This window comes from Spea bombifrons, chromosome 10 (assembly GCF_027358695.1).
Source record: "Spea bombifrons isolate aSpeBom1 chromosome 10, aSpeBom1.2.pri, whole genome shotgun sequence".
Taxonomy (NCBI): domain Eukaryota; kingdom Metazoa; phylum Chordata; class Amphibia; order Anura; family Pelobatidae; genus Spea; species Spea bombifrons.
The window spans coordinates 32435527-32461805 of NC_071096.1; the positions used below are offsets into that span (position 1 = coordinate 32435527).

Genomic DNA, 26279 nt, shown 5'->3' on the forward strand with positions numbered 1-26279 from the left:
GAGCAGGTTCCTGGTTTACCTTCCACCCCATCGTGTATAAATAATAGAAACCAAAACTGCTGCCTAATGTGTATTTTATCTGTCTATAAAGTGGCCAAGAACTGATTGTCCAGGCGCAACACTTCGGACATGACACCTTAAGCTTATTTTGTGACTTTTGATCATCACATCTGGCACGCAAAGCTTAACCTTAAATTCCAAGATGTTCCCAAAAGGACTAGTATTAGAATTAGAGTTATATCTTTCGTTGGAGATGGTGGGGGATGCAACAGAGGTTAGAAATGGGTCTGTATGTTTTATTAAAGTCCGGCAGATAAAGATAGCAACACTATGAATGTCTAATCTGATCCGCAGAACGGTGAGGGTGTATAAAGTCATTATCAGTGGTCTATCGTATTTTATGCCTCACATTGTAAGGAACGCATTAATGGAAAGAGTCTGCTGGCAACCTCTGATTTCAATTAGACTAACAGGGTAGAAAGATCCCAGTAATCTTCAGTTTAATGATGCTGAAGGTGATGATAATCTATTTAATGCAATTCCTTTCAAAGAGGAAGGAAGAAAAAAAAAAATAGAAACGTGGGTGGGTGAGACATATGGAAGTGTCGCTGGAATCACAGTGTGCGTTTATCAGCCTATAAACAAAAAATTCAATTTTTCAAAACAAGGAAGAGTCATTTTACTAGATGTACAATTACAAAAGGGCTTCTTTGTAGCAACAGATTGTATCCGGTGGTTACAATAACCACTCATGTTGGATTCTTAACAGTATCAGGAATGACACATATGTTTTATGTGAACTGCAGCATAAAATTATCTTCATATTCCACGTGATTCGTCATCCTTCATAGGGATTCTTTAAATTATACTATATGTTACCACTAGTTTTCTCTATGCTCCCCTGGTACATTCTTTTTGTTTATTTCATGTGCCGAAAAGGGGATTATTAGGTGGCCCTGGCATTTTGCGGCCAGCGGGCACCAAATGGTGTATGTGTGGCTGCTGGCGGGACATGAGTGGTTGCATGTTTTAAAGTCTCGTAGCTTGATGTAGCAGCACACTGGGATTTATTTAAAAAGCATTTGACTTCTTAACTGAATCACATGGCTGCTTGGTCTAGTTTCATTTTCAGTTTGTCATTGATTGCTGAGTCCATCTGAACTCATTTTAAGCAAAGTAATCGTATAACCAGAATCACATTGAAGTCAGAGCTTATCAAGTAAATAGTTGGCCGAATAAATAGCTAACAGGGTAGTCTTCAGGATTTCTATTCTTAGAGAAGAAACGCACAGTTTGTGTCTTACAGCCTAGCTGTAAGCTCACTTATCTCCTCAACTATCCCATATACACTACGGATGTATGTAGCCAGCAAGCACAGCCTCCATAGCAGCGGTGGAGTGATGGATAGGATGCTGTTGACCAACACTCAGAAGTAAGGACAGTGGCTGTGCAAGAGGTCAGGCTGGGTCATTCCTAACGCAGCCCCCAATTTAAATACTTCAGCTTATACTATAATTTCCATTAGCTTCATTGCTCCTAATCCAGAGGTCCATCAGTGATCGGTGAGGAAACACTGAATTCGATGAAGACCAACAAATACTGTGTATGTGTTTCAAGAGGAAATTCTTGATAATACAAGTGACTAAATGTAGTCATATGTTTTGAATATACTAAACTAAAAGGCAACTTTGTGAGTAATCATCTTTTACCGTGCTCTACAGAAAAAAAGATAGTAATTACAAGAAGCAACGTCCACCCCATGATATATTCCCTCAAGCTCCCCTTGAGAGTACAACCTTCCCATCTTTAAAGCATGGATAGTCCATTAAAATTTAGCACAAATAACACTTGTATTGATGTGTTTTCCTCTCCAAAATATAAAATATTAATGGATTTCCATTCTAACTAGCAGTGTTTTGAAACCAGAGCAGCAATTTATTCTCCCAATAGGTGAGAACGAAAAGTAATGAGACCTGGGAAGGGTATAATGTACAGAGCTTACTTCCTTTCTTCATGCAAGATATCAGACGCTTTAGATTCTACTCGGCTTAATTTAACTGAAATGTTGCCAGATAGGATTCTAAGAGCACCAAATCTAAGACTCCTTAGAAATAAAAGTTTATTGACACTTTGTCACGTTTAGCTTATTATTTTTCAATCCATTGTGCCGATATTTCTTAAAAAAAGATTTCAGAGCGCTCTCAGAACCCTTTCCACTTTTATGAATAGATCTCTCTATGTATACGTGTAAATTGGGTTATTGAATAGTTCTAATAACAGTGTTGGGGAATTTTAAGCTTTACAAAACATAACTTGAGTGATCCACCCGAATTCAACAAATATTTCAGCTGTGACTTCTCAATAAGTCTGGGAAGTCTCCTAATAAGCGTTGAAACGGCTGTAGAAGTCTTCTCCTGCCCACCATGTTCTTCAGTTTCCGTTCCCAGTAATTTGCTGGAATTGATCGCGGGAATTGATTGGTGTTGTGATGTAGCAAATAAACGATCACAAAGAGCGAAAGGCACCTGGTCCCACCTTGTACATGATTTACTGACACTTGGGCTCAAACCCTGAATGTTCTAGGCATGGCTACGTCACCAGAAAACCCCATGAGTAGAATTGGATCTATTTGACTAGTTTTTTTTTTTTTACCTCTACACGACTGTTCTAATAAACACTTATTACTTAAGTTACTTCGTCATGTGCATTAGCGTATAAATAGGTGATGTCTGGAAGGTCTTATCAGGTATAGTGTTACATAAATATTGTTAATAAATGCTATGTTTGGTTATACATCATCAGCCATCGGCACAAATCTGTTTATTTTAGAAATCTTTATGGAAAGACGTGTTTATTTACAGGCAGGAGTTGAATTCAATAATTGAAATTAAATACCAGCAAAATAATCAATTGTTTTAGGAAAAATGTTGATTACATATTGGAGTATTTTTAGTCTCAATGCAGCCTTCACAGCTGCCAGACGGACAAAACATTTATATCAGCAGAAATATTTAATAGATTCCAGCATGTAATGGGAAGAGAGCTGATTATTTTCGGATACTATAAATATAGATTTTTTTTTTAGAACACTTCTTTATTCTGATAATATCGGGTTCAAAGTTTAATTGTGGCTTTTAAGTTATTCATTATGACAAAACCAGGAATTTTAAGTAGTGTTTTTATACTGTTTAAATTACCAGGGCTTATGTAACTTTAAGTGGATTGTGGTCCTTCATATTATTTTTGTTGTGACGCACACAGTTCCAATTAACGTTAGTATGATTACTCAAGGCTACAAAGAGTAGCCTCTTTCTTTTCAATGCTTTATTCTTACCAAGTTCATTGCACATAAATTAAGGGACACTCCAGCCATCAGATGCGCTTTAATGTAAATGATCAAGTATGCAGTACTTTTCAATTTTCTGGAGTCCGTTTTGCAAATTCATGGAGGGATTTTGCAGAATCCTCACAAAGGTATTTGCCCTTTCCCCTCCCCCCAGCTAAATGCTCTGCAGGAGATGCATTCAGCTGTATGCATCTCCTTGCATGTGATGTACTCACCTCCAGCCAGTGTTGGCTCTGCTTAACGCTGCATGCAGGGTTCTGTTTAGACCCCAGTGCACATGTGTAAAATCTTCCCAATGGTAGCCCTTTTCATGCCACTGATTGGCTGCTTAAGCTGTCAATCAGTGACAGGACATATTCCCTTTGATTTAATTGGAAGTACTTTGCTGCCGCTGATTGGCTGATTAAGTTGTCAAGAAATGACAGATCATTCAAGAGCCCACGCCAGTATGTGTCTCCTACCAGAAGGTTGGGCCAACCTTCAGACCCCAGAGATGATTCCATCCAAAGAAGGGACCTTGGAGTTCCCAAAATCTCTTGTAACTTTACGTCTCTTTCTATGTTGGCCCAATGAAAGCTATCAGCGTTGACTAAAGACTCTAGTTTCTCTTGGGCTAACACAGCTTTATCCATCTTGTTTTTATTAGCTATTTAGTGAATAGAACCCCAAAAGTACCCAACAAGTTATAGTCAGGGATGGCAGAACAGGTAGGTGTTAAAATCTGTAAGGAATCAAAAGATAAACGAGCTAAAGACTCTTAATATTTATTCAAATCAAGTTGAGAGATGGGATTATAGAGCAGCAATAATTAACTCTTAACATTCTTTTACCATGATTCGGCATTGTCATACACGGTAAACGTTATTTCTTTCCGGAGGAGGACATCACAGGACATGAGAAATCCTATTTGTTTGAATGAAGCTGGCATTACCAGAAGATTAGAGATTTCTTGTAAATACAGTTAGTCACTGACTTCAGTCCATGTTGTCACTGCCTGTGTGGTATGTGACTGCGTAGGCTGCTTACTGTTTGCCGCGGGCGGAAAATAATCTGCGTGGTCATTTTCGCTAAACTCATCAAAACATTCGTAATTTCTCACATTTTTGATTTGTTTTCTTTTTTCATTGTGCAGTTTCTTTTTGTTATTTTTAGATCCCAAAACGTTTGTCATCGGGTATTACCAATTTTTGTTTATTCATATTGTACATAAATTACTGTATTTGCCCATTGGTAATGATGAGTTAGTCTGAACTTATGAAAGTAATGAACATTTTTCAACTAATCATATTTTTTTATATGAAAACTTCATATTTAGTGTGGGAACAAGTAATCTGATACCTGTCATCATCAGAACATGTCGGTAAATGTTTGTACGACTCAAACAATATAAGAAATTTAGGGTTAATAAGATATTTTTTTCAATTTTCTCCTACCCACGTAAAGCCATGCAAGGCCACATTTATTTATATTTTTATTAAAAATAAACTATTTTGTTGAGAATAGGTGATATATTTATTTATGGCTGGCACTATGCATAAATACGATTCCAGTGCAAAGTGATTAAGGTGATGCAATCACCATAGCAACCTATGGAATGCTCCTGCTTATTAACAGAATGGCTTTCAATCCATAATACCCTGTATGTACGTGCCCAAGAAATTCATTTCAGTACCCTGATATTTTGCGCTTAGAAAAAGCTGTAGCTATGGGGATCTATTATCCATTTCTTTTAGGAGGAAAAAATCAGAATCACGGTAACTATGTAATATTAGTCAAGACCTAAGATTGATGAATTTTTTCATTAATCAAAAGAATGTTTTAAGACACTTCATCTATGAAAATTAAAAATGTTTTACTTTAGAATAAGTAGTATTCAAACTCAAATCAATGATCATTTTACTAATTTAATGATCAAACAGTACAATGAGCAATTAAGTAATAGCATACAATAAAAGTGAGTGGTTAAAAAGGTATACATAAAACCAATAAACACATTTCAAAGCTGAAACGTTGGGTATCTGCGCGAAGGCCATGGAACCTTTCCCACAATCACAGAACCCAGGACCATAGTAGTAACGGGTTCTTCGATCTGTTCATTAGTACCAGATTGGGACCTAAGTGTCACCACCCGTACTGTCTGTTTTAGCTTGCCAGAAGTGAACAGGTATTCATAGGATCGAAGGTCCCTTTAACACTTACCGTCTAAATTATAGACAGTCATGTTATACTATAATATCCAGAGTGGGATCCTCTAGAACTTATTCAGCTACACAAAAGTATTACGTTTCCATAGCAAACATTTTTCCCTCTCCTTGGTTGGTCATGGCACCCACTAAACAGGCAGAGAGGAGATCTCGGCACTGCTCTCTCTCTGGAGTACAACCCACATGATCCACAGTCTGGATGAGCATTATGGGATTTGTAGTCCACTGTAGCTAGAGCCGATTCTCAGCCACTAGCCGCTTGTTGTTTAGCTACACTTTGGCAGTGCTTTCAGTTGAACAAATTAGCCTGAAGTGTTATGCCCTTGGCTGGCAAATCCTTTTAACCCGGTCGAGTGGAGAGAATGAATACCTAGATTGTCCCTCAGTGTGTTATTCTCCTGTGTTTATCTGGCCGGCCTGTCACTCAGACCACTAGAACTGCAGCGCATTCTGAAGACTCTTGTCCGCTCACAAAAGAAGAGCCTGTTGAGGATAAGCTAAACAGAATTAGAGAGACATTACAGCCAGAAAAACTGAGCGGTGAACCTTAATGCGTCAGGTACCAACAGGGGCAGGAACGCCAGCAGTTCTCACAATGCACAATTGTAGACCTTTAGTGGCCACCAGAGATGTTATACAAACTAAAATCCACATCCATATGAAGGGCTGTGGGCACCTCGTTTCGGGTAGGTCTTATATACTGTAGAACCCCTTGTGTATGTCTGTAACTTAAGAAGATTATAACTGTTGGAACTCAGGCTCAACTTGAACAGAACTTCGTAAAAGTCACCAATCGCCATGTCGTAAAAAACCATTTCAGTCTAACCATGTCTTAAGATGTCAACAGGGGTTAATATAAACTTGTATAACTGAGGGTATTGGAGGATCAGGCAATCAGAGCCTGTCCCCGGAACTGGAATAAACCTTAAAGTGTGACAGAGTTATCAAACTCCTACATTGCTGATTGCAGGTGAACATGAGGGGGTTAGCCAAGCAGTTAGATGATTTAGGCTGTGTTTCGGTGCACACATCATAAGTATGGTTGAGCTATACTGTTCCTTTTGGCTAGCGTTAGCTTAAATTAAGTGGCCATGCCCTACAACTTGCTGAGGTGGGCTAGAAACCTGAGTGTCTGTCTATTTATTGAATAGATCCCGCTAGACAATTGTAGTCTTAATGGTAACCAGAAGTAACCTATATACAACACTTTGTATCACATACCATACTCCGTTTTAAAGGCTTCACTCCATTTTCCTGTACTACAACAACTACCTTGTGATACGGGTGCCCCAATTCTAGAACATCAGGTGTTGCTGGATTTAGATGATGATGCATTACAGTGATAGAACCTGGAGCTCCCCAGCCTTGTTTCAGTAATTAAGTTCTTAGTAATGATATAGGTGGTTCATCCGTTTCCTGGCAGTGCGGGAACCAGAAGGTCCAGGTAACGTGAGAGGGAACATTATTTTATCAAATGTGTGTTAAAGACATTTTATTAAGGTCCCTAATATACTAATGGACTCGTCTGGCAGACAGTATGTAAGCAGCCCAGCCTCACAGTGAACAGCATTTACTCAAAGTCAACGGAAGATGCAGGTTCTAAGTATTTCTGTGATATAATTTGCAAATTGAACATTAATCATTGTGAACAGGTCGGAAACCGTGAGAATGATTTGTGAATTAGAGAATTATTATTATTTTTTCTAATGGTACCAAATTTCAAGGCAAAATAATATTAGAGCCAAAAACAATTCTACTATTATGGTAACAGTTAATGATTTTCAGACACAGAAGTTGGTGAGCCGTCTCTTACCGTGTATTCACTGCATATGAAAAGACGGGTGAGCTAATCTGCATATGGAGACGTCTGACAAGAGACTCCAAGTAAAGCCCTGCTTCTCCAGGGTCTCTGGGCCAGCTTCTTCCTTTCACCAGGCATTTAACTGCACTCATTCCCCACTTACTCCACTCACACTTTCATCCCACTCACTCCACTCACACTTTCATCCCACTCACTCCACTCACACTTTCATCCCACTCACTCCACTCACACTTTCATCCCACTCCTCACCCACTAAAGGCTACTTGGAGCCAGCCGTGACCCCTCTGAAGGCCACCTGGGAACTCTCCACATATACCAATCTGGCAACTGGCAATATGGAGACTAGTGGATATTTTTACCCGGCTCCCATAACCTTACCCACAACCCTAAAACATGCAGCTCATGTATTACGCAGATTTCTTTTTCTTATTAGAAAAACCTTAAAAAATGCAGATTTTTATTTAAAAAAAGTATTTCATTTAAGAAATCAACAAACAATTTTCAGTTTGGACGATTTATTCATCCACAGCCCGATTCTAGCAGAGGGAAACAGTGCACTCCCCTCCTAGTGTGAAAGTAATGGGTTTTGTCTAGAGAGAGATAAGTCCTCTCGAGCATTCGACCCTTCCAATTGATAGAATTGCACAGCTGCGTCTGAACACAAAGCCCATGTCAGCTTAACATTTCAACACTCGACTTAATAGGTTCTTTTTAGCCCAAGAGAGAGCGCACCCTCTACAATACAAAGATTACTTTGTGTAGTTTCAAACCTTATCGGGGAGATTGCCGTGTTACACGGAAAGAGGCCAAGAGCGCCTCTCTCATGGCTGCTATCCGCCTGCTTATTATCGTACTACACACCCGCAGTCTCGCAGAGTGTTCCCTGCACAATACATGTAATATGGGTCGCACATTTGATGAGTGACGATGTCCGGGTATGGGAATAACATGCATGTTTTTTTTTTGTTTGTTTGTTTTGTATTTTTAGACAAATACTCAACAATAAATAATAATTGATATTGTTTTAAAATAAAAATCTGATTGTGTAGCGGAACGGTAATGGGGGTTTACCTGTCTTGATTTTAAATAAGGGTCACAGCCCTGATGTACCTGCAATAAGGTGGGGTCCGGGACAGGTGAAAGGTAAAGGAAGCGATGCTCATATAATCAGTGGATTGTAATTCCTTTACTGTTAATATAATGTAAATTAATTATATATATGTAGTTCTACCATCTTCTTTCCCTCAAAGGCTTGTGTGGCATGTGACACCACGAGGAGGCAGCGAGTAATATGTAATAAACACATACGTATATGCAGCCACACGCACACATATATACTTATAACGTGCATGGCGTCAATGTGTATATAAATGAGGGGGAGTGAAGCCCTGCCTGCTACTCAACGAGGGACAGAGATTGAGACCTAGTTTGTTTTGCTGATCCCTGGAAAAAAGGACCTGATTATCCCTTAAAGCTGGTAGCTGACCTCTTATCCACCAGCTTGTACCCTGTGAGGCATATAGGCGCATGCATAGGGGTGGCATTGTGGTGCTGAGGATTTTAAATTGTCAGAGAGAAAGATGACACGAAAGATAGACAACACACAGTATCTACTAAACAAAAACTTTAATTTTCATATATAGATTTATTTTTACAACAAACCAGTGGAGGCCCAGTTGCTCTGCGCTGGATTATGAGTCCTTAATGCCCGGTTGGAATCCTGAAGCATAGTACATTGCAGAATAAATATGCAGAAGGTGCCGCTGGCGGTAAAAGGCTTTAAGCACATGCATTGAGATGATAAAAGTAGCAGATATTCTGTGTGCATGCGTGACATTGCTGTGTCATATTTACATATATATTATACAATGAGATCTACAGGTATTTACAATCTACAGAGAAGAGGCAGCATCCCTTGTGCCGTCTAACGTTCAGTAATTACAATAGTCAGTACATGCACGATACAGTTATATTCTTCATAATAACCAAACCCCTTCACTGCCAACACAGAATTCCATCATTTGGATTAACTACAGTTTCTTAATGTATTGTTTTCTAAACTATTTTTCCCAAAATATTTCCTCTCTCTTTTATGTCAACCATACAAGAAGCTGAATGAGGTAACAAAACCGTTATATTTTACACAGGCCAAAGAACCAGAAAACGTGGTATAGATATTTAAAAAAAAATGTGTTTTAATTTTTTTTAAAGGCCAACCTTATCCATCCTACTACAGCCCTGCTCGTCGTAACCTTCGTACTGTACAGGGTGTATTTTCCTTCTTTTTCACCATTTGGTATGATAAAGTCCCCTTAAAATCAGGAAAACCAAACAAAAAGAACCGCTACTTCCTACTGCAGAAAAGCGCTGGTTGTGAAGTCTCGATTAAGTACGCGTATCATCTGATAACCACACATATCCTTTTAAAGGACGTTTCTAAGCTATCACCATTAGCTAACATATGGTGTCATGAGGACATCTATTCCAAGTATGAAAGTGTATATTTGTATTATTATTATATATATTCAGTAACCACAACTTACTTCACTGCAAGCTATGATAACAACACATGTTTTTGTACAAAGATGTCTGGCTTCTAAATTGATTTTACTGACCTAAAAACACATTTGGTTTTTGCTAAATCCTTTCCTGTTCTGGTGTTTCGGAAGACAGAGCAGGTATTTTATTGACATCGCATCAGGGTTAAAGTTAGGAATAGTTAGAAATAAATGGTAAAGTTCCAAGACTTTCCAAAGATAAGTATTCATTCAGAATTTTCCGTATAATAAGAGCTGCATCTCTTAGCGGGCGAAGGTGGACCCGGGTGGAAACGGTCGTGTCAGGCGTAGTCCAAAAACAGTCCATACATCCAGTTTAAATCATTTTCATCTCATTCATTCATGGGTTTGTTTTTCGTGGACCTTTCTTTAGTAGGGAAACATTTCATCTAGCAACTTAGTTTAGTAGCCTGGCTAGTTTATCGAGACTTTAGTTGACGTTGACACCTTTTATTGGGCCCACACTGAAAAAGATGTAAAGTTATACAAGCTTTCAGAACCTCGGAGGTACCCCCTTCAGAAGGTATCTGAAGATTTAAACTCTGAGGTCCCGAAAGGTTTCGTAACTTCACATCATTCTCAACACTTACAGGTATCAACATCAAACACAGACTCGATATGCTCTTTGAGATAATACGGCTAGCACACACACACCCATGTACGCACCTAAACGAATATGTTAATATGTATGTAAATATGTTTTGTGTCATTAAATTAACAAAGATTTCCCACCCAAAAATCTAGAGCCAAAAAGGAGCAAGAGAGAAAGCTTCGGGCCTCTTTTACTGTGTGGGAAATGCAGCCCTGATGCTGTCTGTAGATGGGGGGTTTGCTTAAATACACAGTATCACTTCATGCGCTGTTACTTCTGAGGCCAGTAAATAAAATAAATAGAAGGAAATCTTGGCCCACCCAGAGTCTTTTAGAGCACACTGCTGGCCGTTCCCCCCGCAGCAGTAAATAGATGGAAAATTGCTTAAAAGAGGACAGAACAACACTGATATCTTATTACTGCCTCTCCGCGGAAAGGTCACTTCTTATTTGTTAGCATTGCTGTGGCTTTCTAGCACAAAACCAGCGACGTGTAATGGTATTTAAGATAAACGACTCAGAAGAACAAATAAGGGGGTCAATTTAGCCGTTTCCATCAGCATGACAGCGTATTTCTGTGACATCGTTCACCACGTTGGTGACAGCTACAGTTCAACATTAAGTAACGATAGCGCGGGTGAATCCCTCTGATTAACGCCTTCGCTGCCAAGGGGGAAATCGTTTTGCTGGCGATTGTATTTTTTCCTTGGGGAAGAAGAAGATTTAGCATTTCTGCTTAATATGTTAGAGGGAATAAATAAAATCACACCTTAGAGATCATAGCTCCCACAGAAATAAGGGTTTATACTGTCGCCAGCCAAAATTATTTACAAGGGTTAATGAATAAAAATAAAAAAAATTTGGTACAATTTTTGTATCAGCAACTAAATGTTACTGGTTGCTATTGTGATAAGATCACTTTGCAAACATACTTTTATATTTTAAGTGATATATGGTGATGGATTCAAAAGGCCCCTGCCCCATTACTGACAGGCAGGCCCTCAAAGCACGTGGGGCATCAGGAAAAATAACTTGTAAAAGACCCAAAAGATATTTTAAACATTTTGTGTTTCATATTGAACTTGAGAGGACTCAGAGTACTCTGGGATCAAAATGAGCTCTTGAGAGTTACTGTTGTGTTCCTTCTCGTAAATGCCGAAGATGAAGAAATGTCCAGTGCTCATCCTGGATGAGCGACCAACACAGGAGCTAAACTTGTGGGGTCCACCAGATCTCCACTGGTTCATTGTCAGTGTATTTTAAAATATGTTCATCAACATATTGAAGCTGTTCAGTATGGTGACATTAAAAGGATGGTAAAGACAGCCCCACTCTATGTTCTAAAAGACCAACCTCCGAAAATGATCCTTATGGCTGTAGGGTTTCCAAAAAACGAACAAAAAGTAATTAATCTGCTTTGTTTTTGGGTTTTTTTTTTTAACACGACTGAGACAAGAAGGTTGTATTCTAGAGAAGTTTGGGCATTGGAACAGAAACTGTATTATGGACCATACTACTGATACTAAGGAGGGTAGAATATTAAGAAATTTGCTTTAGGCACATTCCGTCTTTTGGCTTTAAAGTCAAAACCTCTGGCGCCCTAACGATAACAGAAGATAAACCGCTTCGCTTTATAAACACTGCTGATTCAGGCTATCAAAACTCTGTTACATCAGGGGACAGCACAAGTGTTAAACAATGGGGTTCGTCATTAACAAATTTGTTAACATGCGTTCCTTTCAGCATGAGTGTCTTTGTCACATGACAGATTGACACAAACAGGTTGGCATTTTAAAGCCATCACACTTTAAAGGGCTTTTTTTTATCAGTTTTTTTTCCAGAGGTCTCAGTGGGATGGAACTGAAAACTAATTAGGTTTCTGACATGCCCTCTAAATGCACACACGTGGTGTGTGACCCGGAAAACTAAGGCGTGAAAAATGAAAACTTGTTATTACGCTGTCAAAGGATCCGGCAAAGGGAAATGATTACACAGGCGTCAGCTACTCCCTTTCTGCCCCATGGTTTCATGATAGGGTACCAAACGAGGGTGAAATTCAGCCAGTTTTACACGAACCCAAAGCACAAAATGTTAGGTGTCTCCTGGAAATCCTGGTTTCTTATGGCCATAAGGTGCTCAGTTACAATTATGGTTGGGCTGCTTTAGTCTCCACCAGATGTTCTATTTTAAAGATATATTACTCCCTACAAATAGGGTGTTCTCTTCTGATGTAGACATACAAAATATAATACAGGGGGCATCAGTTTATGCTTCGCAGGACTCAGACGTGTGTTTTAGCTGAAACCAGGGCTTTGTGTTGGATTGATAAAAATTAAACCCTTATCACAGTTTCGCTACTAATGCATTATGGTGCTAATATAATACTCAGGCACTAAAGTCTATTCACATTATGTTGTAATTTAACCACGATAGCTGTTAAACCTCCCGATCACATTCCACAGGGCAGATGTCAAAACATTTCCTGGTAATCTGCTAATTACTTTACTGGCAAAAAATATGAATAAAACCACAAATACGATTAGGTTTCTCCCTTAGTTCTTTAGGTACAGCTACATCCAGGACGAACCATTTTTTCGAGCACACCGTTGTCTACAATTACTTGTGTGTTGGGTTCAGATTTGGGTATGATGAAAATGCACTGTACCCTGCCTAACCCCAAAAGAGCTCATCGCAATCGGGTAATTCACATAGCAAATACATTCATTTTTCGAATCTATATGTCATACAATATAATTCTATTTCCCCAGCAATGTTGCCCACGTAAAATGCGCCTGATCATAAATGTATGGACGGCGCTGGCAGTTTTCCCGATTGCACTTTCGGTGATGTGCTTAATTGGAGTGCCTGGGTTAATTCTGAGCTATATTTTTTTACATCAGACGTGTCAGACCGTAGCGCTCCTACGCATTAGCAGTTTGAGGATGTGAAAAGAGTCCATCCTTCAAGCCAGTGATGTTAAGCATTCTGTCCTTAAATAAGAGCCTTCAATTGATTTCTGGGAAGGCTGATATGTGATATATGGATCAGCAACCAAATTTCTTACAACAGCAGAGAAAGGTCTAGATCTATAATTGGATTCAGCGGATCCCAGTGCATTCCACAAGCACATCTGATGGTATTTGCTAATTGTTTGGTATCGGCAGTTGGATTATCTTCCAATCCCTACCTTAATGAGATATTAACATAGTTATAAATGTATAGATTTTTAGGAGGCAACCTGGATTTAAGCCCAATGTCACCCGATGGGTGCTACGCGTTAGTGATTCACGTATAGTACCTATGCCATGATGTGCGACTTAGACTGTAGCTTTACAAACCGATATGACTTCCCACATTCTCAATTCCGAGCACAAATGATATAACCCTGTTAATGTTTAAATGTTACCGTGTGGTCACATTTACTCAGTTAGTAAGCTTTGTGGAGTACAGGTTGCCTTCCACTTGAAGCAAAACTAATGTGTTTATAATGTAATAGACACAACTATTTTCTTTTAGTGTATTTTGGGGTGCTTTTTGCTGGTAGAGGAACATGGGAATTATAAATTAACCAGAGACGGGTAGACGGGTTTCATAGATGGGTAATTTTACTCATGTTTGAGAAGACAAGAAGAGGACGGTATTTTTCATAACCATTGTAAGTGAATCTTTCTGTGTTTGCTCCACATGGAAGCTTTGGGTCAATTTATAATCTGATTATGGTTTGCATTTAGCATTATCTATAAGGTGCATTTACATATTGGGAATTGAAGGTGTGCTGTTTCGCCTGCACTTCCTGTTGTCCACCAGGAAGTGCTCAGTACAGTAAGTGCAATGACACGGCATTGCCCCTTAACCTAGAAATGTCACAAAAAGTGCACTCAGTTTCTCACAAGGTTACCTTAAAAGTAAGGAATATAATATTTGCAATTAGAGATTAGTAGAGAATGGAACCCATACAGTATATCCTACCTACATTTTCTCAATTTCAGGCTCGTTAAGACATTTCTAAAAAGCCATATCTAAGGAAAGCAAAATTGTAGAAGTTGAGACTGGCTTAAACAAGAAAACCACAAGACTAGCCAATGATATTGGATTGTGACCGAGCGGTAAACGTGATGCTTTCTTTTTTTCCGTTCTAGCAACAAGGAGCTGCCACGTCTATCTATTGTGCTGTCTCCCCGGAGCTGGAAGGCCTAGGAGGGATGTACTTCAATAACTGCTGCCGCTGCCTTCCATCACAGGAGGCCCAGCGAGAGGAGACGGCTGCGGCCTTGTGGGAACTGAGCGAGAAGCTGATCCAAGAACGAGTTGGCAGTCAATCCAAATAGCAGGGAGCCGCCGTTACGATCAAAACACATGGAGTGTGTGCGCTAGGAAACTGCCAGCCCTGGAAACTTTCCAACCCTATCATCTAGAGGGTTTCCATATACCTCTGATACAGATTAACTAGTGTTAAATGAAATAATAGCAGTCACAACACAGTGAAAAATGTTAAGTACTAATGGGAAGTAGGGAATACGGTGGGGTTAAAGGGACCATATCTCTTTCTTGTTGTTTGTTAAGCAGATTTCTTTGTCTTTTAATTAGAGTATAAAACTTGGGTTGCCAACTATGTAACAAAACCAAATGAAAGCAAAAATCACATTACGAGGGGAGAGTAAATTACAAGCCGCTTAATATTCTGTGATCCTGAAGAAGGAGCTTGGCACCCAAAAAGGCGTAATTAAGATGGCAGGCTGATAATTAATGGGCAAGTATAACTGTTTAATTATGGGTGAATCTCAAATAATTTAACGTGAAATGAGTAAAAACATGAGAAATGTTTATTGCTTTTTAATAGCGATTGCGTTAGACGCAGAGACGTATAACATTGAGATGATCATCTGTATGATCATTTACTAATAATGTCCTTTTCTTCATCTTTTCTGTATTCTGTTTGTGATCCTTGAACACTAAGACCTTTAATAAATTGAGAGTGGAATCGCTAGATTCTGTACTGGATTCATTATGAGGTTGCAGTAATGCTGCCTTACATTATACCCCATCAACAGAGTGACGTAGTCATATATTCAGTAACCTGGGAGTTTGCAGGAGATCTGCATATTTTTAACTACATGACTTTATTTTCCATTATTAGACCAACCACAGTGACCTTTCCCACAATAAGGATTAACATAGCCCTGCTTAATTTATATTAAAATCAGAGATATGGCTTTATGTTAATCTGCACACATTAACTATATATACTGTGCAGAGCCGGCCAAGTCCCTCCTGGGGTTGGCCCATTAGAATGAACAATGAAGTACATGGAGTTGGGAGTTATATTCAACCTGGTGCTACTCTAGACATGGCCACCTGAATGGCATCTTCATCCAGCCAAAAAAAAGCCAAAGTAATATTATTGTAACTATACAATATATAGAGCCAACCAAGCTCTTCTTGCGGGATAATCTCACTGGGGTAGGTTGTAAAGAACACTGAATTCAATGAGATTAGATATTAAGATCAATTGAAAACTACTGGGTTGGTCAAAACATAAAGACAAGTATTTCAGTGCCATGAACCTACAACTGGCTTGTGATTAGCCATTAGCAAACATGTCAGGACATTTTTATATCCAGCATGCATATTGTCGGCTATATAAAGCAATTATCTGACAACTCAAATACTTTGAGTATTATAATCATTTCATTTGTGTCTAATAGTCAGTTGAGCACCAGATGGAACTCCAAAGACTACCACTAGCATACCTGGGAGCTTCCGGAGCTGCTCCACCAACCAGAGTGCTGTGGCCACAAAAACAGAATTGAAACGGTTTGATTTGGAATAGGCAAACCCCACTCCCCAAGCCTGGAGAGTCAACAAACACTGACACAGAAATAATCATCTCTGATTTACAGAGCCTCCAGGTAAAATCCAGAAAGCTCTCGGGTACGGTCAGTTATAAAAGCTGCAAATGAAAGCTAAATGGTCAGCACATAAGGGTACACATTATATATACAATAACATAAAACCCGTACTCTACATTGTGGACTTAATCTAATGCATCCCTGTGTATTATGCAAGCTGTTGTCCACAGCATTTTATGCTATAACATATAAACACACACACACTGTTGAGTTGTAATACAGATTCTGGCACTTGACAGGTTAAATAAACTCTCAGCTATTTACAGCAAATATCTTCCAATAAGTCTACAAAAATCAGATGCATACACTTCTTCCCAGTTTCAGAAACAAAATGAACTTTGTGCTCTTCTGGAAAAAAATTGCCTTAAACAAAACACAATCTGATTCTTGCAGTGGTGAACAGAACATGACATTGAGTCTCAAACACTAAGGGGTCCTCTCATTTATCATGAGTTTTATCTAAAGGTGTCGGTGGGATTTGTCCCAGCAGCAATTAACCTTAGTAAATACAAGAGCTGATATAACTCTGGATTTGACCCGTGAAGTATCAGTTACTTGCTCCTTAGAGTTCTTGTAGGACTGGTTACACAAAGTGTAGTATCAGATGAAGGTCCATCAACAAAGCAGATGACATTCAGCCAGACTATTCCAGAGACAGATGTTTGCAGACCAATAAACTTACGACACAAAGTTTAACGTCATTGTTACAATATCTTGTGATGCTTCCTTAGGTCGTGGATGTGGTATATCATTTATATAGTACAATCACATGGCTCATTAGGTCCCACCTACCTCAGAGTTTTTGCGATTTTTCCAGAAAAGCAAGAATCAGAGCTCTGAAAAGCAAAGGGTCCGTGTACTCATATAGAACATATCAGATGTGAACCAAAATTAATCATAACCGTGTTCTCCTCCATTTATGAATTCAGGGAGAGGTGACAGAAGTGGATGATGAAATAGCACAATAGATCAAACATACACATCAAGGCACGACACAAGCCTGTATCGTCTTTTATGTTGCAATAAGTAATGCTTTCTAGAGACAATTCTAAGTTCATTTTGTTTAAGAATAAAATCAGACTTCTTTTCACGGCCAATGACTTGGAAATGTACAGATAAATAAGGAACCGCCACTAAACACATAGTTTGTAATCCATTTAAACCCAAAACAGGTATGTTACAAACCTCATACATATTTAAACGTCTGTTCCAAAATAGAATCTTGCATATAACAGAACTTTTTTCATGATCCCTTGAAAACGTTTTAAGAGCATGTCAACATTACACAGATTATAGCCTTAACATGAAGAAGATCACCTTGAAACCCTTTTTTTCCCCCAGGTAACTACTCTACCCTGTCTAGCAGAGAGATGCTATAATAAAGTGTTTCCCTTGGTTTGCCATGTCACTGAGCTGATGAAACAGTACTATTTTTTTTAAATACAGGTATATACGTTAATGCTTCACAGTATGCAAGGTATTTTACACTTTTCCAATACGATCTTCTTATTAGCAACGGGCAGAGGACAGGCAAAGGTTACAATCTCTTGTAGATGTCCACTTGTAAGAACCCTGAGCTGCAAGACCTTAATGCCGGACTTCTGTCATGTGCTTGAAGAACATACTCCTATTTTGTTACCTGCAGAATACCTGGATCTCTGAAGACAATGATTCCATCACAGAAAAGAAAACCAGTAGAAAATAAATAGAACATCCTCGTTGAGTCCACATGGTCCATTTTGCTTTTGTGCTTTATCATAGTCTCTGAAATTTTGTTAAATCAGAAAAGTTTTATGTTGATTTCTGCAAAAGACAAGGGAAAAACATGATTAAACGTGTGCCTGCAAAATAAGACAATCCTGGGCAGTACAATACAGATATGGAAGGAGAGAAACGAAAGGTCCTTCAGCAGAAATGGTAGGATGATAGCGCAATGAAAGAGGTAGGTGACTTACGGCCATAGCTCCATTCTCTATCTCCCAACTATCCCTCCACTCCTGGGCCCCAAATCCCTGTAACCTTTTCTACCCTGATGTCCCCCCTTTCTAGGAGTTCAGAATGTTTGCTTGGCATGAGGGTATCTCAGGGTTCTACAGCCCTACAATACACAATAATGTGTATAGAAACAGCAGCCATGAAATTATTCCTCATCCAAATATTATATCGAGCCACATCCAAAGGTTGAAATTCTACATAAGACAGGTTAGTAAAGTCTTAACACCAGCTCCCCCCTAACCACATCCCCTAAAACAAAACTGCCCCTCTTTGGCCATTTTAAATGTTGGGAGGTCCATGATGCTTTTCAAGGACTAATTCTACACGATTCACCCAATTCATCTACGGGTTTAAACGTCTCATTAAGTCTTTTAATCCACGCATATAAAAATAAGATTCTAAACGTCTTGCATGCTCAGATTTCGAAGCACGCTACAGAAACTGCACTTTGTTCTTCCTGGAAAAGCCATTTTGTTTCAGATGCGATTTCCTCTTCTGATGAGGCGGATTCTCACTTGAGAACTAGGTCAAGGTTAAGCAGTTTCATGTCAAGTGTCCAACCCGTGACCTCTCAAGTGAAACACATAATGCTAAGCAGGGTAGCCTGTGATTGATCAATAATCTTGTAAGTGAGAGTCTAAAGGGAGCTTCTTTGATGCAAGAGGTATTTAGGGTGTGAAAATTGATTGTGGAAGCAAATAGCAAAATGCCTCAGTACATTTTAGCACATGGTTGTTGTTCTTTTATACGCAGAAACAGACTTTATCCTGGTCACTCTAAAGTTTTTTTTTATCATACTTAATGTCGAATATGTCCCGTTAGATCCAAGCCGTACTACTCCTGCAGTGGGGTAACAATAGCTGCCCCTTTCCTCCAGTGCCCCAAGAGCCGCAGTCCCCATCAGGCTCTGAATTATAGGGGACCCAAACACTCCTCAATAGTAAGCATTTCCATATGGAATAAGGGCACCAGACTATAGATCCCCAGTCTGGTTATGTTTCACCTCAAGTCAAGGTTGAGAAGAGCTTTTGGGATAACTGTTTATAGGTTCTGACATATAAACCATAACGTGGGCAGTCAAGGGCAGACAGGGGTAATAATAATCATACAATATTTTCCATAGGTGGCCCTTAGCAAAGAGACCCTAATGTGTGTGTGTGTGTGTTGAGGTGGTGTGGATGTTTTAAGGCACGCTACCAGTGGGTCATTCTGCTGGGAGGCTGTTCCACTTTTCTACCACTCTCTCGGTAAAACAGTGGAAAAAGCATTCCAGCAGACATTGACAGCTATCTGTTATACTTAATTCTAGCACAAAATCTGAATCGCTATAATGTTTAGTGTAAAGCTGTTTTAAGGTGAAGCTGCGGAGTCATTTTGTATAACGCACCGTTATTAGAACAATGTGCTACTTGTAACATTTTGCAGGGCTGTAGATTAAAAATCATAGGGTTGGTGCTCCGGTTCTCTGAAAATTAGCTGTATGTTTAGTGGGATAGATTGCTCTGGCAGAGTGCTGGCTGGCTGTAAAAACGTCAAGGTATTATGGATAACCTCGGCGTAGAGGCTAGGTTTTTTTTGTTTGTCGGATAGGCAGGGTGGAGAGCTAATAAGTAGCGAAGCTAAACCCTTCTGCCGCTCTGACATATCCCACGTGGAAGCCGGAGGAGAGAAAAAATCGTGGGAACGGCCCGACATCTGGAAATCATATTCAGATATACTAAACTACGATCGCGTTAAATACAGGTCACAATGACAGCAGCGTAGTTAGGAACACTGAACTATTGTTATATCTTTTTTTATTAGGCTGTCATCTTGAGGATTCAATATAAATTCCAACAAATGATTCTCAGCTCAAAAAACACCCCCCAAAAGCTGCTAAATACATCTTTTTGGGACCGGCCAGACATCATATTAACTCAAATTCCCCCACGAACTTCCATATCTGAACATTGATCGCTGCATACATGATATGGGTTAAAGAAGGCGCATGAGGGACGGAATTATTATTACAGTTATATTGTATTTCATAAAGGCATACTTTAGTTAATAGAATTGTCACTATAGTTTTTGTGGCTTCGTCTGTGGATATAGCGTTATCTGTCATCCTAGCGTATAAATCCATAATACAGATTGGAAGAAATCTCAGGATCCTGGACTCATGGCTTCTTACTTCTGGATACTAGGCATCTTTTTAAGTAATAATGCATCTTTATAGAATATCTTCTACTTCCTCGCAAATTCTGGTCCTTTAAAACTTTAATCTAGGGGCAGATTTGCTAAACGCTACTTTTCCCATACGCTGTGCAAGTGACAGAACATTTAAAGACCTCTAAAATCCTGGGAGAAGGCAGTGTGTTTCTCAGTAGAAGAGCCCTCTCCGAAACCCCCCGAGCGTTGTAATGAATGAACGCATTGGAATTAAGCATTGTTTTTATATTATGACACCTGTCAGACTTCCAAATACTAAAAGACATGGGCAGTTGTTTATTTGTGAAATAACAGCGCTGCAGCAGGAATGGATATATGAATGCTGTCAGCGAGGCCAATTAGATGCTGTTTACTATCTGGGATAACAGCTCAAAAGCTTCAGATTAGAATGCAGTGATGTCTCTTCTTCCCAATCTCTGGAGCACCAACGCTCCACTTCAATGGCTGCTTCATAATTGTAGCTCTCCGAGGCTTTACCCAGTATGCAGCGCTTGGCAAGGTGTACATTTCCAAGTTGTTGGAATGACAAGTCCCATGATGCTGAGCCAGCCTGCCGCGAGTTATAATTACACGAAAGGGCGCATTTTTAGAGCCTTGCGGTAACATTTTCTAAGATGCACAAATAATATTTGAGTCGGTCACAACGTTGATCATTTTTATAATTCATAGGAGTGACCTCATCAATCTTTGGTATATAAGATTGTAATATATTGTAATGGGTCTCATGAGGTCACTGCAACAGACTCTGACAGCATAGGATAGGAAAAGAAACCCTAAAGAAACCTTAAATTACTGTCCAATACCAGGCCCTCAAAGATTATCCAAGGCACAAAAACAATGGAGGTGGACACCCTACATAGTTGCTAATCACGAGAGGCACGATCTAATTATACGCGCTTAAAGCACATCCCCAATGTTTCAGGCGTGCAAATTAGGAGGATCTCCCCAACACACCCATGCACTCCACTTCCCGCAAAAGTTGGACAGTGTCCAAAACTCCAAACTAGGGGAAGATATGCTTTAAGGAACTTGATGAGAGCCAACCCTACCATGAGTCCAGATGGGTCCATTGAAACCAGTCAGAATATAAATGAAGTTTTAATTTTTATCATGAAAATTCTTCACTCAGGTACAATATAGTACAATTTAGATGATGTGTATTTTTATTGTGCATGCAAAGTATCTACTGCCTCTCTTTTCTATTACAGCGCTTTATGAAGTCAATAGCCGACAAAACCAGGGAACGTCATGTTCACCTAATGCTATTTTTACTATGTTTTATTCTGATAACAGGTATCGGAAATGAGACGCTGACATTATAGTCTAGTTCCCAAATATATTTGGTGCTGTACCAGTATTCTCATAAAGACTTTACGCTGCTGCGAGAGGAAACCACATGACAAGAAAAATCATACTGCGCTCCCATTTGTAACACTCTTCTCCGCGAGAGGCTTTGTTATGGTAATATGACTCAAAGTGAAATAGATAACATGAGCAAAACAGCTCTGTCACTTACATGCGATTTGAGTCCGTTCTACAGTAAAGCTTGTTTGGGAAAAACAATCTGTAAATATGTTGTTAGCAGTTTGTGCCCATATCGCGAGTGCAGCTCGGTTTATTCAATAATAATGAGGGCACGTTAAGTTAAGCGTGAGTGCATTCCCGGATTGAAGAGTGCCAAGAGGGACATGGCTTCTTATATACAAAGGAAGAGTTTCCAACTGTTAGACTATTGTCTTCAGCCCTTTCTTCTGGAGTAAATACCTAGCCTTATGTTAAAGCATTCAGAGAGTCTCGGTACTGAGTGGTCTGATGCCACAGTGTTCCACGCTCAATCACAAATTACAAGGAAAAGATTTTGGGAGTGCATATGTCTGAAGTGTCCAGTTTTTGTGAGACAGTCCTGATTTTCAGGCTATGTCCTGCTGTCCTAAATAGTTGTCCAGCTTTTGCAGGCAGGAAGATCCTCTGATTTCTCCTGTCTGACCCGGAGGGGGATGTGAAATCCTCGGAGGTCTGTGTACAGAATAGACTCTCACTGGAGCTTCCACGTGGCCTCCTTGCAACACTCCGAAGCTGAGCACCACAAAGTGGCTCCTTGGGTATAGTGGGTCGGTCAAAAGTGGCTTAAAGAAGTTGATACGTGTGGTCCACTCGTTATTCAAACCCTTTGGCATTTTGTTGATGATATTGTTTCTCCTGTTTGCAGATGGGAAAGTTTTTTTCTAGAACATAAGAGCAAATGTTGGGATATTCTTTTAAGTTCAGGTCTTCTCGGTTTCCCTAGCGGTTGATAGGTATTCATCACCATTTCACCATGAGCTCTACCTATATTGGTTGAGGTTGATGACCCAGGTCTGGAGGAAGGACACTGTACCTATCTTTTTACAGACAAAGGACACAGCTTTGAAAGCCGATTGGTTTCCTACTGTAAGTATACTGTACATATTGGCCTGATGAAACTTTAACGGTGAAATCCACCCGCAGATACATTAGCTGATATACTTATACCTTCACAGTTTGTGGTTTGTATCTAGTGTGTAACGCAAAACTAAATCACCATAGGCGGAATGCCAATTTGTTGCTTCGAGCTTTTATAATCCCGTGGGGGATTATTTAGTAAATGAATTTCTAATGGATCATTTCAAATGTAAAATGGTTTCATGATATGGAATATAATTGCTGTTATGTATGGCTAGAGTACTGCAGCCTCATTTGACCGTTAAGCCAACGTCAGGTGAAGTTAGATACTGGCAATATCATTTCACCCGAGTGAAAACTAAGGTCATCCTTTTACAACAGCGAGGTTTCCGCTCTTGGTGAACCAGCATTCAGTCACCCGACCAAAATGACTATAACCTCCTCTTCCCTCGCTGAGCCGTCTCATGTGAAGTCGCCACTTTGAGGCTGGGGCTCCCCCAATGTATTTTGGGGCTTTTATGCAAATAATGACTGACAAACCTGTCACCTTGTTACAGAAGAACAGAATTATACTGTATAAAGTATAACGTGACAATGCATCATTCATTTTTTTGTAGACTCGCTATACTTGTCCTTGCATTGCTGCTCGATAGCCAACACTCTTATAGGGTTTGAAAACTTCTATCCATTCTATATATTTTTAAGGAGTCCCGTGTCTGCAATTAGCTGCACTCATTTTCCAGCATGGTTCTCCTGAAGATCTCTAAATGAAGTACAAATGCAGTATGTGACTTATTCTCCATTACTAATCTATTAACGGTTTCAGAAGCAAAGGGATTGTGGATGGGTCTCACGTAATGGTTTCAAAACCTCTGCATTAGGAGAATGGCTAGCAATTTAGCAATAAACACCAGGAAACAGAATAAAGCATTTAATGTATATTGCAATATTTCTAAGTCATAATTTATGTTTACATTGGCTTTTTTTTTTCTTTTGCACCAGGACCAAGGTTTCAAATACCATTAGAAAACTGCATCACTTCACCCAATTAATCTTTTTTCCAGGCACTTCAAAACAATTATTGTGATTTTAAAAAAAAACTAAAGCCGCATAACAAAATTTACAATTTACGTGCCGAGTATACTAAGGATTAAATCATCTTTATATTATTTATATTTATATTATATATTTGAAACTGAAATCAAAAGCCTGTTTTTCTTACCATGTTATTTGTTTTATCATCTTGTAGGCAATACAAATAATGTATACAAATAAAAAAAAAAATATATATATATATATACACACACACACATACTTATGATATGAACCTATAACTTTATATGATGGAAATCCCACCACTCGCCAAATAAAACTATAAAAGTTATTTAATTGTTGCCAAAAATTATTACATTTAAAACCTCTTTATTTTGGATAGCTGTTAACAGTATCATACCTTTTTATTGCTAATATTCATCCTTTCCCTATTTAGATCTTGCCACCTACACCCTAAAAAAGGTGTCACTTTAGAATGTTTCTCACGTTCATTCCTCTCTCACTGAAAACACGACCAAAACTCTGATTCATGCACTTATCACGTCCCGTATTGACTGGTGCAAACCTCTGTTAGGCAGCTGTCTGATGTGCTATCTGCCCTCCCTTGGGACTGTGTTAAAACGTCTGATACCCACTTGGCCTCAGCTGTTTCTTAAATGACACCTGCGACCTGCCTCATAGACATAAAAGCCTAAGTACTGCGAGGAGGGTCTCGTTTGGACACGAGCTACAGCTAGAGGACATGCGGGTAAACCATACCTAGTATTCTATCATACAATGGAATAAGGAGAGAGCGGTTCCTGTCCTCCCGACTCTATAGATTAACCCATCACCAACCAACAGCCACAGCTTTCCCAAGGCTAGTAGATGTTGACCTCATGGTGGACCATGCATTGGAGCTGAACTCTTTCAGAGCAAAAAGGTCTGCATTTTACGTTCTCAAGATCATTTTACGTTCCTTCATGTTCCACACCGATCGTATGAAAAGATTTCAGCTGGTTCTTTTCTTCCTAGTATTTCATAATTCAAATCCCTTCATGAACACACGCCGCTCAGCAGACAATTTAGGATTCTACGACCACTGCAAGTTACTATATAGAATCGTTGTACGGTCATGAAGAGGTCAGTCAGCTCATGTGTAAATTACTAAACAAAACAACTACATTCTACATAGCAAAAAATCATGTCTGCAAGCTTAAAAAGAGCTGTATGAATACCTTCCCTAAAGCAATACTTTAACAGAAGATCAAGATGAATCTTCACTCCGCTGAGTCTCATAGGCTTATGGTTCCAAAAGCGGTCTTAAACGAAAAGCCAGTTTAACTTGCCCAAACATTTATAATTCATACCCAAACAGGGGTTTCTAGTGTTCTGTGAAGAAAATGATGAACTGAGAGGCATACATATTGTAAAATCAGTGTAGAGTGCGAACAAGTCCATTCTAGAATACGTGGCCCTGAAAATCTTCCCATTCTCCCTGATATTGGGCCAAATCCCCCTCGGCATGGGACCTTTGTATGAAGAAGACATGCTCTTGATTTAATTTCACATTCAGACCGCACCAGCTTGCGGAATAAAAAAAGGGCCTCTTTTTGACAACTTCACAGAGCCGTGAAGAGCCCTGGTTGTCATAAACCACTCAGTTAACTTTAATATGAATTCTTCCCACTTATTTTATCTGGCAATTTGTTGTAGAAATGTTTCATTAGCCATCCTTGCTCTGTGAGACCAAAAAAGGGGAACGTCGAACAGAAAAGATCACTGATTGCATTATAGTCTTTCACTTAACTCTTCGTGACATTGTTTGATACCACGTACGATACAAACGGCTTCCAGGCGAATATCACAAATAAATCCTGTCTTGCTCATGGGCCGATTAAAGGTGTCAATTGGAATGGCAAGGCGTGAAAAATATTGTAATCAGGACACCTTTCCAATACGAGAATCCCATAAATATTGCACATTGTCTGTTATGATACCCCTGTCGCTCTGTGCAATCTGCACTATTGAGTTACGAACGACAATGTCTCGGATATTATTAACTTAAAGGTAATTTTACGATTCCCAGTCCCGGAATAAATAGGGTATAGAAATTATACTTGTGATTCTTCCTTCCTTGGATTTAATTGCAAACATTGAGTACAATATACAGACACAAATAAAACAGATAAG

The 26279-nt window shown here is 39.3% G+C and overlaps 2 protein-coding genes across 2 annotated transcripts in view; one reads left to right on the forward strand and one right to left on the reverse strand.

Annotated features, from left to right (window-relative positions):
* The window catches only part of WWOX (WW domain containing oxidoreductase), a 325001-nt gene extending 309493 nt beyond the window's left edge, over window positions 1–15508 (forward strand). The window contains exon 10 of the mRNA XM_053449183.1: window positions 14661–15508. Within this exon, the coding sequence (XP_053305158.1) occupies window positions 14661–14849 (189 nt within the window). The 3' untranslated portion in view covers window positions 14850–15508. The remainder of the gene's footprint in view (window positions 1–14660) is intronic.
* Window positions 15509–17883: 2375 nt separating this feature from the next.
* MAF (MAF bZIP transcription factor) overlaps window positions 17884–26279 on the reverse strand; it is a 108005-nt gene continuing 99609 nt past the window's right edge. Inside the window, exon 3 of the mRNA XM_053449185.1 lies at window positions 17884–18233. The gene's annotated coding sequence lies outside the window, so the exon portion shown is untranslated. The remainder of the gene's footprint in view (window positions 18234–26279) is intronic.